The sequence below is a fragment of the Antechinus flavipes genome, chromosome X (assembly GCF_016432865.1).
Source record: "Antechinus flavipes isolate AdamAnt ecotype Samford, QLD, Australia chromosome X, AdamAnt_v2, whole genome shotgun sequence".
Taxonomy (NCBI): Eukaryota; Metazoa; Chordata; class Mammalia; order Dasyuromorphia; family Dasyuridae; genus Antechinus; species Antechinus flavipes.
Window position 1 is genome coordinate 82681271 of NC_067404.1, and position 17351 is coordinate 82698621.

The 17351-nt window shown below is 43.9% G+C and overlaps 1 protein-coding gene across 1 annotated transcript in view; it reads right to left on the bottom strand.

Moving 5' to 3' along the window:
* Positions 1 to 16630, bottom strand: part of OGT (O-linked N-acetylglucosamine (GlcNAc) transferase) — a 35217-nt gene extending 18587 nt beyond the window's left edge. The window contains exons 1-5 of the mRNA XM_051968441.1: positions 16353 to 16630; positions 12826 to 12976; positions 10942 to 11185; positions 6167 to 6235; positions 2821 to 2937 (exon numbers count right to left, since the gene is read on the bottom strand). Coding sequence (XP_051824401.1) covers positions 2821 to 2937; positions 6167 to 6235; positions 10942 to 11185; positions 12826 to 12976; positions 16353 to 16389 — 618 coding nt within the window. The 5' untranslated portion in view covers positions 16390 to 16630. The remainder of the gene's footprint in view (positions 1 to 2820; positions 2938 to 6166; positions 6236 to 10941; positions 11186 to 12825; positions 12977 to 16352) is intronic.
* Between the last annotated feature and the right edge of the window lie 721 nt (positions 16631 to 17351).

Genomic DNA, 17351 nt, shown 5'->3' on the forward strand with positions numbered 1-17351 from the left:
GCATCACCCCACCTTTTTTTTTTTTAAAGTAGCACACACTGGATGAAATTCTCCCCACAGGTTTAAAGAGGTCACCTAACATGATGGGAAAGAAAAACCCATTTCATCTTCAAGCTCGAGTTTTGGCTCAGAAAACAGAAATGACCTTTTAAACGATCTATTGGGTAAATAGAAAAGAACCCCCGCAAAAATTCCTTTGGGCCTAATACAAGCAACAGTCATTTAGATTTCCACAGACGAGTGGCTTGATGGATGCTACTCTCTGCCTTTTTCAAGAGGCTACTTGAGGAGTCTTGAGAACATTCATAAGAACTAATGCTGAATGAAATGAGCAGTACTAACTGTACGTGTTACAAAGGAGAGCTCTTGAGAAGGCTCATAGATAGTAAAGAGGTACCAAGCTTTTTAAAGAAATCAAAAAAAAAGGGAAGTACATTAACCAAACAAGCACACGGAACAAAAAAATCCAGTACAGGACAACTATGTTACCATAGTATTAAATTTAATAAACACTTTTGAAAAACAACTCTCTAAGGATACAACTACTAGGCTCACGCTCCAAAGAGCCCAAAGGAACAAGAAAAGGATGTACAAAACTATTTCCAGCAGTCCCCTTCCTTTGTTAGGGCAAAGGACTGGAAACTAAGAGGCCCCCATCGCTTGGGCAGAGCTAAACAAATTATGGTATATGAGGGCAATGGCCTCTTACTACGCTATAAGAACTGATGAAAGGTACAGATGAGGAAACTCGGAAAGACTCACTCCATGGTGATGGGAGCAGACCCAGGAGTATTTGGGCGATACCAACACCTCTGAAGGTCTTAGGAAAGCTGCTGAATGCCATGGCCACCCATGATTCCAGAAGACTGAAGATAAAGTAGGTTCCCCACCCACCTCCTGCCACAGAGGGCACAGATGGAGTTCGGCATGACACAGACATTTTCACACAGTCAACATGTTTTGCTTGACTACGTATAGTTCTTACAAGGGGGTTGGTTCTGTTTACAACTTAATAGGGACCTGAAAGGAAGGCTAGCAATAGGTTGCCAAAGAAAAAGAAAATAAAATGAGGTCACTGAAGAACTTAAAGGAGAAAAAAAAAAGGATGCACAGAAGATATCAGTAATCAGAAGTAAACATAGAAGCAAACCATCTTATAAAGTCACAAAATGGAGTGGAGAGAGAAAGGGGAAGAGTTCCCTGTTGAAATAAGTATCCACTTAAAAAGAAAACCAAGCTTCAGTGTTTCATGTATAATCCTTTTGAGTTTACTTCGAATGTAGAAACGTTCGTTTTATTTAATGTTAAGTTCAGAATAAAAACATTGTTAACCGCATAGTAAGAGAAGTCCACTTTGATTTGTGATACAGAAGTTGTTTCAAGATTAAGTCCACAATAAAAAAAGACCAAAATGTTTTTAATAAAAACTAGCCTGGGAAGTCAGCTTAAGATCAGGGCTCTAAAGTGTGTGTATAAAAGGCCATCAGAAGTCATCTAAGCTAACCAGCTCATTTTAAAGGAAAAACAAAAAGGAAACTCAACCAAGTTCAGTGACTTGCTTGGGTTACACAAGTTAGCAGAAACAGCATTTGAACCCATGCCCTCCAACTCAACAAGTTCACGGTCCAAAACGGCACGTTATAGGTGAAAGGACCAGAGTTACAGACTCAATAGCACCGGGTTCTGGTGATCTTTCTTCTCCAAGAGCCAGATTTCACTGTCCCAGACGATGGATTGTATGTAAAGGAGTCCTTGAGATAAGACTGCATTGGAAGACCAGAGGAGTCCAGATGAGAGAGGACCTTGGATAAGCCAACTTAAGGAGCTGGCCTTCATCATAACAGCATCAGAGGGTTTCTGAGCAGAGTATGACAACTGATTTAAGTGACAATTCCATATGACCTTGAGTTCAAGTCTAGCCTCAGATACTTACTAGCTCTCTGCACAAGTCACTTAACTTGTCTGCCTCATTTTCCTTATCTGTTAAAAAAAACAAAGAGGGTGGTGGTGGTGGCGGTGGTAGTGGAAGTATCGTAGTATCATCTACCTCCAAAGCTGTGAGGATTAAAAGAGAATATCTGCAAACCTCTAAGGACCGTAACAAATCTTAGCTAATATTATTATGATCATTTTACTACAATTACATCAATTCCTTGAGTCACAATTCCTGCCAATGAGGATCAAATGAGATCAGAAACCCCGAAAGGGTGGGGGGCCTCTAGATATTTATATTGAATATCATAGTATTAGTAATGCATAACAGAGGACCATACCAACTGATGGCTACTTCGACATAAATGAATTATCAGTCCCATTGGTAGATTTATTCATCTATTGTGAGCTACTTTCAATGGCTGTCATAATTGCCCGAGTTTCTAACTAGAGAGTGAATCTGAAATGTGAAAATTTGTACAGAACAACTGCGCATGTTTTAACATATATTGGATTACTTGCTGTCTAAAAGGAGGTAGTGGGGAGAAGGGAAGGTTGGGGAGAAGGGAAAAGAGAGAAAATTTGGAACATAAAGCTTTGCAAGGGTGGATGTTGAAAACTATGCATGTTTTGAAAATAAAAAGCTTAAAAAAAAAAAAAAAAAAAGTAAACCTGCCTTATGCTACCCAGAGATGGAGATTGCATGAGAGATGTAGGCTATGTGTAGATATACAAGTATATGTACCTAGGAATTTACATTTGTCACCACCCCTCTCTCCCATATCCCTCCATAGATAGAGTCAGTATATAAATATGAATATGTAATGTATTAAGTATCTCTAGGCAGAAAGCCTGATACTTTTAGAACTTAACCACTCAATGACTTACCTTTTCAAAATGATGAATTGCGAGCCAAATCTCTCCTTGGGCATTAAAAACACAGCCAAGATTACTCCAAGCTACAGCAAAGTTTGGTTGCGTCTCAATTGCTTTCAAGTAACATGCCTTGGAAGGGTTAATGAAAGAAGAAAAAAGATGGGAGGGGAAAAGGTATAGGGAAAGGGGAAAATTTGTAAAGAAAAAAAAAGATCAAGGGGAAAAAAAAAGTCGATGTCAGTATTCCTTCTCTGACCGGCCAAAAGTGACCCTGCAGCATAGGCTCGCTTGCGCCAAAACTAAATTGCGCTGCCACAGCTGGCTGCTCCTGCGCCCGCGCCAACCAGAACCCAAGTGCAAACCACCATGTTCAGTTCTGCGGAACAAGGATGAATTCTTCAGCGGGGAACTCACCTGGAAAGCCAGTTGCTTCAATCTAGAGCTGGACATCTCACTTGCCATCATTTCTCAACCTACCAGCAGGGCCCCTACTTATCACAGATAGCAAATCTTCTTCTGGGGTCACCGAGTGAAACCCGCCGCTTTCCCCATACTAAAGACTTTCAGCAAAACCCAAATCCCGCGATAGGAGCTGACTTCCTTTTCTTGCTGCAGATCATCTAGAGCGTGCTCTCGCTCTCTACATACTTGTGCTCTTGCTCTCTATGGGTCAGCTACCTCAGGCTGAACAGTAAGCTCTACTTTGTCTTGGCCCACACCCAGAGGGGAATGAAGCTGAAACCTCGAATGACAGGAATGCACCTGGGTTGAGGTCCCTGTAATGCAAGCGCAAGTGTCGCCAGCGCCTCCTAACAGCATCGCGCTCGCGCCATCGCTGCGCCTGCTGCGACTGCTGCTGCGCTTCGCAGAACACCCTTAGGCACGGCAAACGGCCGACGAGATCCATTAATCTACTAGACAGGCCCGCATTGAGTGTTTGTTGGTAATGAGATCAGCTCGACTCAAAGTGCTGAGGTTAAAACCCAATTTGGTCCAAAAAGGCTACAGAATAGGACTGAGGGAGCCAGTCAATCAGATTACTCATCTAGTCAACCGTTCGCAGGGGTTCATTCGCACGCATCGCGCGATCAACGCTGCGCAGCCTTTGCGCTACTGCAGGGTCACAGCGCGTCATCAGAAGAGCAGAACGCTGCAATCCAAACAAAGAAGAAAAAAGGAAAAAAAAATGAACAACAAGGAGAGTTAGAAGCTTTTACTAGTAAATTATCTCCAATTAATTTTTAATAGTTTAATTTACTTTAACTTTATTTCTTTGAAAGAATTGTGGCTAAAGTATAAAACATTCTCTTACATTACTTGCTTGTAAATAAAATAGTTTTAAGCTTTTTCTGAAGCCACAAGACAGAAGATTCAGGCATGGAGGCAAATTGTTTTGCTGTGGCAGTTACAAACCCGTTACCATATTTCTCATCATGTGACTTTTCGGTGCGTTCCTTGCTGGAAGAGGAGGAGGAGGTGTGTGTCTGCCCTAGATCCAGGCCTCGAGCTCCCTTCAGCGAGGCACCTTACGCATGGAATAGGAGGTTTCACCCACCTGAAACCTTCTAAATACAATATCAATGGTGAAAAACCAAAAACAAGAGAGAAAATAAAACAAGATCATTAGTAAAAGTTCAACAAAGCAATTGAAATTCTTTGGATATGTCTATAACATATGGGAATGAGGACAGTCTCAGTCTGTAACATGGGAGTCATGCAGAAGGGAGAGGGTTATAATCAGGACTATTGCATACAGCAGGGACTTTGCTGGAAGAAAGGCTCTGAGATTGCTGTAAAACAAATTTGCTTCTAGCTGCTAAGAATTTGCTGGCTTGAATTTTTAAATGCACTGATTGCAAAAGAAATACGTTGCATTTCACTCCATAGGTGTCTTGTTTACTAAGTTCTCACAAAACCAGTATAACGCTTTTCAAACTAGGTGTCTCCAGAGCTCTGAAATAAAGAAGTCAGCAACCTAAGGCAGGCGCAGTGTCTCAGCCTAAACCGGTCTCTAAAGCTGCAGTGAAGTGCAATTCGTGTTAGCTGTCCGCTTGGTGGGATGAAAATGAACCGGGCCTGGAAGATCTATTTCCTAAGGAAATCGCCAACGAGGCATCTTTTCAGCTCGTTTTTAATCAATCGGATGGAATTCATAGGGTGGAAACCTATGCGGGTTGATCCAAATGGCCAGTGCAATGAATTTATGAACTCTGCACTTTGCAAAAAAACAAAAACAAAAACAAAAACAAAAACAAAAAAACAACAACAAAAAAAAACACATCAGGGCTTTTTCCCATCACGTGGTGCCGAAAAGCCTTCGCTCTCCCTACCATGAGGTGATCAAACAGACAGCTACGCTGCGCATACACTCCACGCATCAGCATGCGCGTGGGGCTCAGAGCAACAGGTGGGAGGTTCAGAGGCTCTCTGGTTTCTCCCCACTCCTCACCCCTGCAGCGCGATTGCGTAAGGTGGCTTGTAACAAGACAATTTCAGTTTGTAATTTAAGGTTTCAATTAGGCCGAAAGCTTTCAAACCCAACCTGATATTCAAATTCTTATCATTTGGAAACAAAAGACTGCTAAAAGCCACCTTTCCACTTTAGCAAGTTTTCTTTCGATCAGTCCATTTCCCAAACAAACCAGCTTTGTCCTTCTGCCCTTTGATGTTTTGTTTTGTTTTTTTTTTTTCAAGGGAGCAAGGCAGGGAAAGAGAAGGAAATAAGGGAGGGAGAAGACTAAAGGAAACTGCAAGGAAGGGGGGGAGGGGGACCGGAAGGAAGGAGGGAGGGAGGTGGGGAGCTGGAAAGAGAGGGCAGGGTGGGAAGGAGGGGGTGGGGAAGTGCCAATCATGGAATTTGTGATCATTAACCAGCCTTTCTTCCACTGTAAAAAGGGGGGAAGGGGCAGGGATGAGGGGAGGAAGGTTAAAGAATAAAAAGTTTAAATGCCAGTATTACAGGGTAACATTCTGATGACTTTCTTCTCCACTTACAAGCCACAAAGGACTTAGAAGAGCAGCATTTTCAATGGCGCCGCTGCTTGTCACCAGCAGGCAAACCTCACATTTGAAGGAATGCTATTTATTCCCAGATAAGATCGTGCCGGAGCCCAGTGATCTAGGGTGATCTAGCTCAGCAGAAGGGCTCCACAATGTGCAGGTCCTCGCTTTACCCCTACATTTAGAGCAGGAGCACCAAAGCCTGGCTTTGCTCTAGACTGAGGCGATTCATGCTGTCAGTTTTTCCTCAGTTTCTCAGGACTGGTTGTGAAGATAACTCAATGAAGATTTGAAGACATGGCAAAGAGTACAGATTTTCAAAACACTGATGTGTAAATGCATTCTACGGAACACCTACCTTGGCTTCTTCCAAGCGACCCAGGGCTTTGAGCAGGTTCCCCAGGTCACTGCGAACACAGTACAAATCCTAGAAATCAGAGACACTTTATCATTAACTGCATATACTCTCGTCCCGGCATTAATTTCAGAAACCTTGCACTCACACTCTGGACTTCTACACTTCAGGGAAGTAAATAGTTCCTCTGGCCCTCAAAAGGATCAGTGGTCATAAACCAAATAATCAGATTCAATTTAATGGTCTCATTCGTCATAACCACGACAGTGGTGAGTCATGCTGAAGAGCAAATTTCCACTGACACAGAAAAACTTGCAAGACAAAACAGCCAGATCCTGAGCTTCCTAGATAAGTTTAGAAACTTAAAAATTATACTTAGCTGTTATGTAAGAGGAAATTACTCAACTCTTTGTCCTTTTCCACACTTTTCACACACCCCCTCCCCCTCCGCAGCCCGGCTGCTTACCACTATGTTATTCATCAGCGCTCTCAGTGCATGACCAGTGGGCACCTTAGGGTGGCTAACTGAAATTTAGAGCAGTTGATTCTGCTCCTTAGAGAAAGTTGAATTTGTACAGATGGTAACCAGATGCATTTACCCAAACTGCAGTGAAGGATGTCCTTGAACTATTTCTGGCATTTGTCCTGATTTGCCCAAACAACCTCAACAGTTCATTAAAAAAATAAAATTGTCCGTCCATAAGTGGACTCGTCTTAACTAAATATCCTAGCAACTGTCACCCCAAAGCTAGTATTTCCACAGTGCCACGCGATGCACAACACTGAATTCTCAATTGCTTCTCAGAATCATCAAGTCTTAACTATAAGCAAAGATTAGGAAAGCTATAGGATATCCCTTTAACAAAGAACTGCTACACTGGGTCGATATCATGGTTGAGCCAACTTAAGACTTTCTTTTAGGGTATCAGCAATAGATCTGTTGCTGCTGTTGTTGTTGAAGGAGGCCACGGCCATCCACAACAAAGGAAAATCCTTGGAGGGATTTAAGATGACTAATACTGCTTTTTAGACTTCAGTTCTGAGCTCTGACCCTTTCTCCAAATTTCTCCAGCAGGCTTACATCATAGCTAGCTTTAGCAGTGGACATGTTCCCTTTGTATCTGGTTGCCTCTCTCGTGTATATATTCTCTTCTCATGAGATCATAAGCAAGAAAAGGAATCCCAATAGTTTTTTTGATCTCCCCAGAGCTTCTAGCAATGCACGTAGTAGGCACTCAAATATGTACTGACCTCTGATATATGTGCTAAATTTAACCAACAGCAGCATAAGCACAGAAATAAATGGTCCTCCAGAGCTCAGCTGCAGAAGCGAGAGCCCCTGACACTTTTGACATCAGGATGCCAAAATAGTGAGCAACGGACCAGTCACTGGAAGAAGGGTGATCACAGTAAAAGTGAAACTTCCAGAATAGCATGGGAGGACAATCACTTGCTGAGAATTAATTCCCAATCGGTTCCATCACCTCTGTGATCAAGACTGTTAGCAAAAAGCACTTGGGAATGCCAGACTTAGCATTTATGCTAAGTCAACACACCAAACATCACTAGAAGCTACTGATGATGCAAAAGGCAAGAGGCAAAATAAATAAATAAATAAACAGCTCAATGTATCAGGGCAATTGCTCCAATTGAGTCAAAAAAATTAGGCCTGAATGTGACATACCTTTTTGTTAGAAATGAGATACCACTAGATATAAGATACTGGATCACTACTCTAGAAAATGGAGATGTGGTAAAGCACTTTGACTATCACAAGTCATCAATATCGCACTTCTTTGCCATTGCAAAAGCAAAGGTGTCTTGAATGTCTCAGACCATCATTTAGAGGCAGCTGGGGGCCTATTTATTCAGTAAATAGAATACTGGACCTGGAGTCAGGAAGACCGGAATTCAAATGCAGCTGCAGACATTCTTAGCTGTGTGACTCTGGGCAAATCACTTAAGCCATCTCTGCCTCCGTTTCCTCTACTGTATACTGAGGATCAGAATAGCAACCACCTCCAGGGTTACTGTGAGGATCAACTAAGATCATATTTGTGAAGTGCCCTGCAAACCTTCAAGTGTTACTTAAGCGGCATATAAATGTAGCTATTACTATACAAATCAAATGATATCCAGGAGCAATGAGGAACTGGTGTTATTTCAAGTTTTATCAACCAGTCAAATGGTAAAGGTCAAGGCACTCTTACCACCTTCACTACAGCAACTGAGGATGCCCTGGAACATTTACTCATGATGAATAAGCATTAAAAGCTGGAATCATGTCAATGTTTTCAGTCCACCCGGTAAACAAGCAGCTCCTTTCTTATGTTATGGGATTCGAGCATGGCACGAGACCATTCAATACATAATTCAGAGTAATCCAACTTGCTTCTCTGGCAGGGTAGGACAGATTTATGTTGAGCTTTGTGCTAATGGGTAGCTCTTTCAGAATCAGTTCTTTTCCTAACATCTCCTTTTCTCACTGTCTCATTTCCATACAGCTTCAGCATTGGAAAGAACCTATTAATTATTTAAAGCAACTTATTCCTGAACGGGAACACTTCTCCCCCTCTCCCGAGAAATATTACACAATTGGGCTTGCAGCTGCCACATGAAGTCTTCGAGGGTTGAGGCCCTGGTACCCCATGTTCACTTTGAAAGTTTGAAGTTTTTCCTTATATCATGCTCAATTTTCTCTCTGCAACCCACTGCTACTAGTTCTGCCTTCTCAAATCAAATAAAAAATCTAGTTCAGGCCTTTAGTTGCCAGTACTGACAACAGCAAAGCATGAAGGGTAAGTTCTTCTTATCTTAATTGACAGAATGAGGATCCAGAGATCAAAAGGCTAGTATAATTCAGAAAAAACCATAGAGGTGGATACAAAAGGAATTCTTTTCCAAAGACTAAAAAGTCTTCAGTTATTTGAAGACAGCAATCACACACCGTTTTCTTTTCCAGTCTAACCAATTCCAGTTCCTCTAAATCTCTTCTCATTTGTAAACAGTTCCTAGTTTCTTGAACCATCCTGGAGGTGCTTTAAATTCAAAATCCCTTAAGAGCAGCATCCCAGATAGTATTGAACCAACGCAGCTTAGGAGGTTATCTCCTCCCTCTGTACTAGATTTCTATTGGTGAGGACAAAAACCTCTTCAGTTTTCTTGGTTGCCAGAGCCCACTGCTGATTTACACTGAGTTCTCCGACATAACATAAAAAATCCTACAGTTGAGACTTCTACCACTAAGTATCTGTTTGATTGGATTTTAGTTTGTTTCTTTTTTTAAACCTAAGACTCGGTCCTATATTTGACTATATAAAATTTTACCTTATCAGATTCGGCCCATCATGCTAGCTCGTTGATAACTTTTGGGGATTGTAATTCAGTCATTCAACATATTAATTATCCTTCATTCTCTACTGCCATTAAGTATTACCAACTGAGGTTCTGAACTAAGAGAGAGCTACTTACTACCGGAGCTGAGCCCCTTGTATAGGGAGAATAACAAAGCATTAAAGTACAGAGAAAACTGTTAATTTAAGAAAGCTTCGGATCTTTGACAAAACTACCCACTGGAACAACGGTGAATGAAACGGCAAAGGCCTTATTTGGGCCATCCTCAGACCAACAGGCTACCGTTTGTTTTCTGGATCTATTCGTTCAGCACTTACCTTAGTTAGACACAAGGCCTTATAGCGCTAGTTCTATTTCTATGCGTGTCATGACTCTTCAATTAGGTTGTAAACGCCTTGAGAGCAAGGGCTCTTTATCTTTTACAGGATGGATATGCAATAAATCTGTTGACTTATTTCAGATTATAAAGAGAAATATGGGAACTGAACAAAAAGCCTAGTGAAACCATTTTCACCTCATTAGCAATTCTGTCTTCTATGCTGGCTGGATATGACAAGATGAAGGAAAAAGGATCTAACTTTATGCTTTGACATCTGTTCTAAAGAAATTTTACATATCAACAGTAGATAAATACAACACACTATTTTAGGTACTCCCTAAAAACCACTTAGAAGCTTAAGTATATATAACACACTACCTAATAGTAGTATTAAGTCTTCATCGAGTGTTTTCACATTGATTTTTTTCATTTAATTCTCATACAATCCTGTGAGGAAGATAGGCAAGCAGCAATCCCATTTTAGATGTGAATAAAACGAAGCACAGAAATTAAGTGACTTTGCAGTCACTTATGCAACTAACTCTAAACCTTTATGTTGAAATTAGTAGTAGAACCAGAGCAAATTTCCCACCTCCTACCCCCTTTTCTACCAGATAACAGAAAGCTTTGCCCTAACTCTAACCCTTATCATATAACCATGCTCCTAAAAATTACCTCAAATCCTAACATATGATTGGAGAATGGTGATGTATGACCAGGTTTCAATAATCACTGTCACAAATATTTAGCACTCCCAAGCTGAGAGAATTCAGAGAGCTACACTGTGTTAAGAGAATTTTCTGGAGTTCAACAAGACTTACCAGAATGACCCACAAGAAGAAACTGGGTATTTGATGTCCGGTTCCTTGCCTATCATACTAGAAATAGTATCTGCAACAAGGGTAGATTTTATCCTTTTCCTTCTCTGCTTGTTAGAGGAATTTGCTTATTTAAGAACTCAGCTTAAAGTAATAGTGCTCATTTTCTAGAAGGACCCCATTTTCCAAACTCAAAAAGCTGTTTTGGCTTTGCAACAGATTAGCTACCCAAAGCAGCTTCCTGGGTTTCTGTGGGAGTAAGATAGTCACTACCAAATTTTACTCACAGGATTGTACTGAAGGGCAGACACATAAGCTTGCACTGCCCCTTCCATGTCTCCTGCTGCAACCAAAGCGGCTGCCAGGTTAATATAGCCATCGATGAAATCGGGTTTGAGGCGCAGTGCATGTCGGTAATGCTCAATAGCTTCCTGCAACTGTCCACGCTCCTTGTACACGTTTCCCAAATTGGAATAGGCTTCTGCCAGAAGTGGATTCTGCTTAATGGCCAAAGTGCTAAAATGAGCAGACCTGGAAAAGGAAGAGAGAGAAAACTGGTGATGAGGATGATCTAGAGAAAGGCACATCCTAAAACCTGACCTGGTCTACCACAACAAGTCCTCCAAGATTCCAGAATGTCAACTTTCTGCACCAGTTTACAAAGTCTCAAAACCCATCAAATCCAGGCTCCATAAAGGACACGCCAAAAGCCAAGGTCTTGTGGCTCCAAAATGCAGCAGGCTCTTTTCGCCACATGACAATTATCCCCCTAACTGGAAGACACTTGGAAATTACACAAGCCTTAAAAGCAGAGTACTCAAGAAAAGTGCAAACAATAAAAGCACTGGCTTTCAGAAGTTAGAGGAGGGGGAGGGAGAGGAGAGAACTCATCATCTATTCTTTATTCTTCTGAGCATCGCAGATTGAATAAAGAATTATCTACTTAAGTCTCAAGAAATTACTGCATCTAATTTTCTACTTCAGTGTCCAGTACTTCAAGGATTCACAGAAAAATGATTTTAATAAGGGTCATCTATCAGAGAGCAGTTTGGAATCAAGAGGCACTACACAATTTCTCAAACACAATCTAGCCCATTCAATCTCCTATTCAATACTGGGCCCAATTCATTAGACACCTATAGTAACTGAGCCAGATTGATATATATATAGCTGTACTAATGAGCTAGCCATTCAAATGCACATCAGTCTGGGCAATGGGCACCGATACAGTTTGTTGTTCCTGTAGAGATTGTTTGGGTGGCTCTCTTCTCAACATATCACGTCTCTCACCAAGGAGAACGTATAACACTCTGAAGAAATTGTCATAAAGCAGAAAGGAACAACTAGCGGCTCATCCATGGCTAAGCCCTTTCCACTGGGACTCCCACCCAAGCCATCCTCCATGATAAAGTCAAACATGATTAAGCCTGCACTTAAGGACTATCGGCCTTTCCATCTGCCTGAAGATGAAACCTACTCTATATGTGGTCTCCTTTAACTGGAATGTGAGCTTGAGAACAGGAACCGTATCAATGTTGTCCTCTTGGTACCAGTGATTAACGCAGTAAGTAGTTAATAGGTGCATTTCCACTCCAGTATATCCCAACAGTGAAAGCACCAACACTAAATGAACCCCAAATCCCTGTTTTCAGCATCCTCAAGTATCCATAGCATTTATTATATTCCAGCATAATTCATTGATTCGGTCCAGTAATTTTATCCGAAAGATTCAAATTTATGTTTTGGTAGTAGTTATTTGAAGTACATACATTTCCTATTGTCACATTATGCATTTCCACTTGTGAATCATTTTTCTTCATTTCCCCCACGGCATTCAATTCAAGTGTGAAAAGAAACAGTAGTACCAAGAACAGATTGTTACCTGAACAGGAAATAACAGCCCCAGATGGACAAGTCTGCAAAGTCCCTTTAGCCTTCCCTCCTGAACTCTTTAGCAGTGAAGCCTGTGCCTAATAAAAACTAAGAAAGGAGCTGCCAGGAGGCACAAGTGGAACATAGCAAACCCAGGAAAGTATTGTAATGAATCAGTGCAGGCTCAGAAACATTTTTCCATGCTTGGATGAGAGATAACGTAATGATTCGAGTGTACTTTGTAAAAACTTGAAAATTTTCCAATTTAAATACCAAAGCCATAAAACCAAGTCTCCTACCTGTCCAGTCTGCGACATTGGAAGTGTATAGATGAGAGTAATAAAAGCACACCCGTATTATCTGGCTCTTGTCTCCACAGCTGCATGCAGTGTCTCTCAGCTGCTTCAAAATCTCCTGCCTGATATTCACGATGAGCCAACTCAGCTAACCCTTGGAAGAAAAGCATATGTTTCATTCGTTGTGGAGAATTCACCAAAACATTTTTTTTTTTGGGGGGGGGGTAAGGGGAGGGAAGGACAAAACATTAGAAAACACAAATGACAAATTGTTTGGGAAAAAAAGAAAAAGAAAAAGAAAATGGCCAACAGAACCAAAAGATCAAAATCCTTAAGTAAAGCACTAGAATGTATTAACTACATCAATATACCCCATCCTCACATTAAGTACAAAATAAACATTTCAGGAGTGCATTCGGGAACATGTTCTTCTCAAACTAAATGAGAAAGTATTAGAAGATATTTAAATACTCATGTGCAATAAATTAGCCATACGGTTATTTTTAGATCATCTTCTAGAAGTGACACTAGGTGCCCGTTAAATTCTACGTGCTATTTCTGGAGCTTCCTCTAGAATGACAGTCCTCCCAACCTTAACACCTTATTCTATTAAGAAACAAGATAAAGTCATGTAGTTCTGAAACAGATGGAAAAATGCTTAATAATATTGGCCAGAATAATCTTTGGGGTTAAATCTGCTTAAGTAGTTTTATAATATGCTTTCCCAAGTAAGGTTTCTGGGATTTTCTAAACCCACTCTGTGAAACTATAAAATTCCAGACGAAGCATGGAAAACAATAAGGGAGACTAGAAGCTAATGGTGTCGGAGAGCACAACTAACTTGAAAATTAAACTGCTATTTTTAAGGCAGTTGATAAAATAAGAAAGGCAAATTTATCCATTAAGATTCCCAAGTCTTTAAACAGGTCATCAAATGTTTTAAATTAAGGACTGGGAAGCCATTTGCTCTCGCCCCACGCCCCACCCCCCACTCCGATCCTCAAGGTATCCCTCTAATCCTTTTCCCAACAGCTCGACGGGAGGATTAAAATACTGCAAAAACATCCATATGCCTGTTGCGAATAGTCACCTGTGACTGCAGTGCTAAGTAAGAGATACTATGAAATCCAGTCCAAAACCTTTGGTAAAGTATTCAATTAATAACATTTGAAAAAGAACTCCCGAGTGCAACACATTTCACTCAGGCAAAGGGAGGCAGTTTGCCAGTTTCAACATAGAATTACAGTGTTAAAAATTAACTTGGCTTTCGCCAAGTTGAATCCCGATATTATTACCATAAAAGTATCTACGTGAGCTTTGCAAGCCTAGACCGATAGCCCACTCATTTCAAACAGATGAAATAGAAGCGCTTCTCTAAAATTCTTTCCAAGGACCTTTTCTCACAACAATTCTGGGAGGTCGACGTTGCACAAGCAATATTATCGGCTCTATTTACAGAGGAAGAAACTGAGGTTTAAGGTGGTGAATCTACTGGGTACTCTGATCATTAAAGCAGCTGGCTCGTGTTCTGCGTGGAACTCAACCCGGATGAGAGGAATGACAGCCTGTACTGCTGAATATAATTATCAAAAGGGGAGATTTGATCTTAACAAATCTGGAGGAGGCAAACGTCAGTAATGAAACCTAAAGGGAAAAAAAAGTAGCTAAGAAATGTACCCATCGCCTCGCTCAACTATCCTATCACTTTCGAAACTAAATAAATGCTAATTTAGCGCTCTAAAGTAACAGCTTCGGCATTGGGGGAAAAAAAAAACCAAAACGGTTTTCAGCCCAACAAGAACGAAATGAAAAGACGAAAGACTCGAGCTAACACCACGGGGCTATTCAAATGGCGTTGCCCAACTGAACGGCCCCAGAAGCGACTGTACCCTCAGAATTGGTTAGAAAACAGCCGCTCCCATTGGACTTTCGGCTATTTTTCAAACTATAGGTAGATAGATGGTCGTCAGAATGGAAAAAACGAAGTCGAAAAAACAAATCCGGCTCCACGGGAGGGAAAAATGGCAGCCTTGGCTTCTGGAGACAATGACCATGGAATTCAACCAAAAGTGAGAGGATGAGACACTCAACTGCCAAATATCAGCCATATTTGTGAAAATGGGGGGAAAGCAAATATTGCACACTAAAAAAACAACCAGCACTTCCAGCTGGTTTTTTTTTTTTTCAATTAACAAACCAGGTTTAAAACGGCATAAATACCATCTTAATGCTTGAAATCGAAGCTTTCTCAACTAATATTAATAGCTGGTGTTTAGAATATCCCATCCACCGTCCTGTGCTTAAACAATGGATAAATGGCATTTCGTTTGATTCTCCTGGCAAGAGAGTTATAAACGAAATTCTCAGCGCTATTTAATACTACCTCAGGAGAGGGGGAAAGCCCGAACGCTCTATGAAATTCCACCCTTTAGAGCTGTAAATAACGGATGAGCTAGTTCCCAAATAGGAGTCATTAGTGCTCAACAATGCAGAAAAGAAACCCATTTCGGTAGCATTCATGAAGCAACTGTTCCGAACAGTCGTCTTAAAGGGGCCCCTGCCCAAGAAAGTTTGAACACAGGAAGGTACTTGGCTCAAGAATCAAAAAGGTCTTTTTTGGGAGTGGGGGGAGGGGAGGGGAGAGGAAGAGAGATCCCAATCCGGCATAGCTCAAAAGCGAAAAGAAAATGGCCATTTCGGAGTCAGCCAGCCCGGGCGGTGCCTTAACCCACGGTTCAGGCGAGCGAGGCAAACTTCAAATGCTAATAACCGTACACCTCGGGAAAGGAGACAATGAGCCGGAGAGCAACGGAAGGGGAAAGGCAGGCGGGGGACCCCCCGAGGAGTGCAAGGGGCAAAGTCCCAAAGAAGTCTGGCCCGGGGCCCCGGAGCCCGCCCAGGGAGCCAGGCTGTAACCCTCGGGCTAGAGCGAGTAGGAAAGAAAAGGAAGACGCGGGTCCGAGAAAGGGCAAGCCCTGGGGGCCGGCGCCCCTGGAAATTTCCACCTCCCTCCCCAGGCCCGCAGGTCCGCGCCGCCGCCACCCAGCCACAGGAAGCCTGGCGCCGCAGGGGGGAAAGGGAGGAGGGGGGGGAGGAGGGAATAGGCCAGGGAGGGGGCACGGCGCCGCGCCCGACCTCGCCGAGATCCGAGTTCAAATCCGGCCTCTGAAACTGGCCCGCTAGCCGCGGGACCGTGCGCTAAGCACTCCACCTGGGCCTGCCTCAGTTTCCTCCCTGAGGACACGAGGGCGTGGCCTCAGAGTTCCCTCAATCCACGATTGCCCTCCTCTGGGGGAAAGACAGCCGTCCCCTAAGCGGTGGGGGCCCCTAGGGTGCCGGGTAGGGAGGGGAAGGCGCACGCAAGGGTAGCGCCCCGAATCTTTCCCTCGCCTGCTCGGGTCACCCCGCGGGGCTAGGGTTAACATGGCGGGGTTCGGGGTTAAAGAGGCAGCTGTCCAGGAGCCTGGGGAGTTTGCGGCAGCGCGCGAGCAGGGGAGCGCAAAGTCGCGGCCACCTGGCCGCCTAAGTACCTGTGCTGTCGGCCACGTTGCCCACCGAAGACGCCATCGGGAGCCTCCTGAGGGAGGGCGGGCCAGGGGGAGCCCCGCGCCGCTGCGTCCCGCCGCCACCGGGGCCGCCTCCGAGGTCGGCGACAGGACGGACGGGAAGCGAGCTGCAGCGCCGACCGGCGGGCGGGCGGGCAGGCGAGCAGCCGAGCTAGCCGGGACTGCTTCACTCTCAGCCGCTGTACTGACGAAGCACCGCAGCGCTACGCTAGCTCCGCGCCGCCCCTCAGCTCTCAGGCTCTTGAAATGGCGGCGGTGGTGGCGGCTCCCAACCCAAGACAACACCAGCCGGAACTACTTCCTGTTACAATTGAGTCCCTAGGCGGAGGAGGTGACTTTTGGCTTCTCTCGGGTAGACTCGCTGAGGCCACCAAATGATTACAATGAAAACCGAAGCACGCGATGTAATCTTCCGCGAAAGGAGGGGGGGGTTAAAGGGGCGGGGGAGTGGGCATTGCGACAAACAGGAGTTGGAATCGGGGCGCATGCGTGACACTCAGCAGCCCCCATCCGGAGCCCGCGCCCGGCCCTTGACTGGCTCCCGGAGCTGAGCCGAACCCGCCGTGGCGCAAGTTAGCAGCTGGGGCGGGGTGGGGGGGAGGGGGGAGAGGGCGAGTCGTCGTCAGTGACAGCCGGGAGCCAATGAGTCCGCTAAAGGCAGGCCCGGGCTCGGGAAGGGAGGGACTTTCCCACCCCCTATTACCGCCCCCCATCACCCCCAGATCCGCTCCGCTGCCCTACACAGGGCTTAGTTATCTTCTCTCTGCCCCATTTCAAGCCCGGAGTTGGACCCCAAATCGCTGCGGGGGGCTGGAGCGGCGCGTGAGTGACCTCGGGGAGCCGCGTAAGAGGTCCCGGCCCCGCCTTCACCCATCCTCAGTCCACCCCCCGCCGGCCCAGCCACCGCTGCCGCCTCTGCTGCTCCATTTTGGCAGAGGCTGAGCCCGTCTCCACCCCCCGACA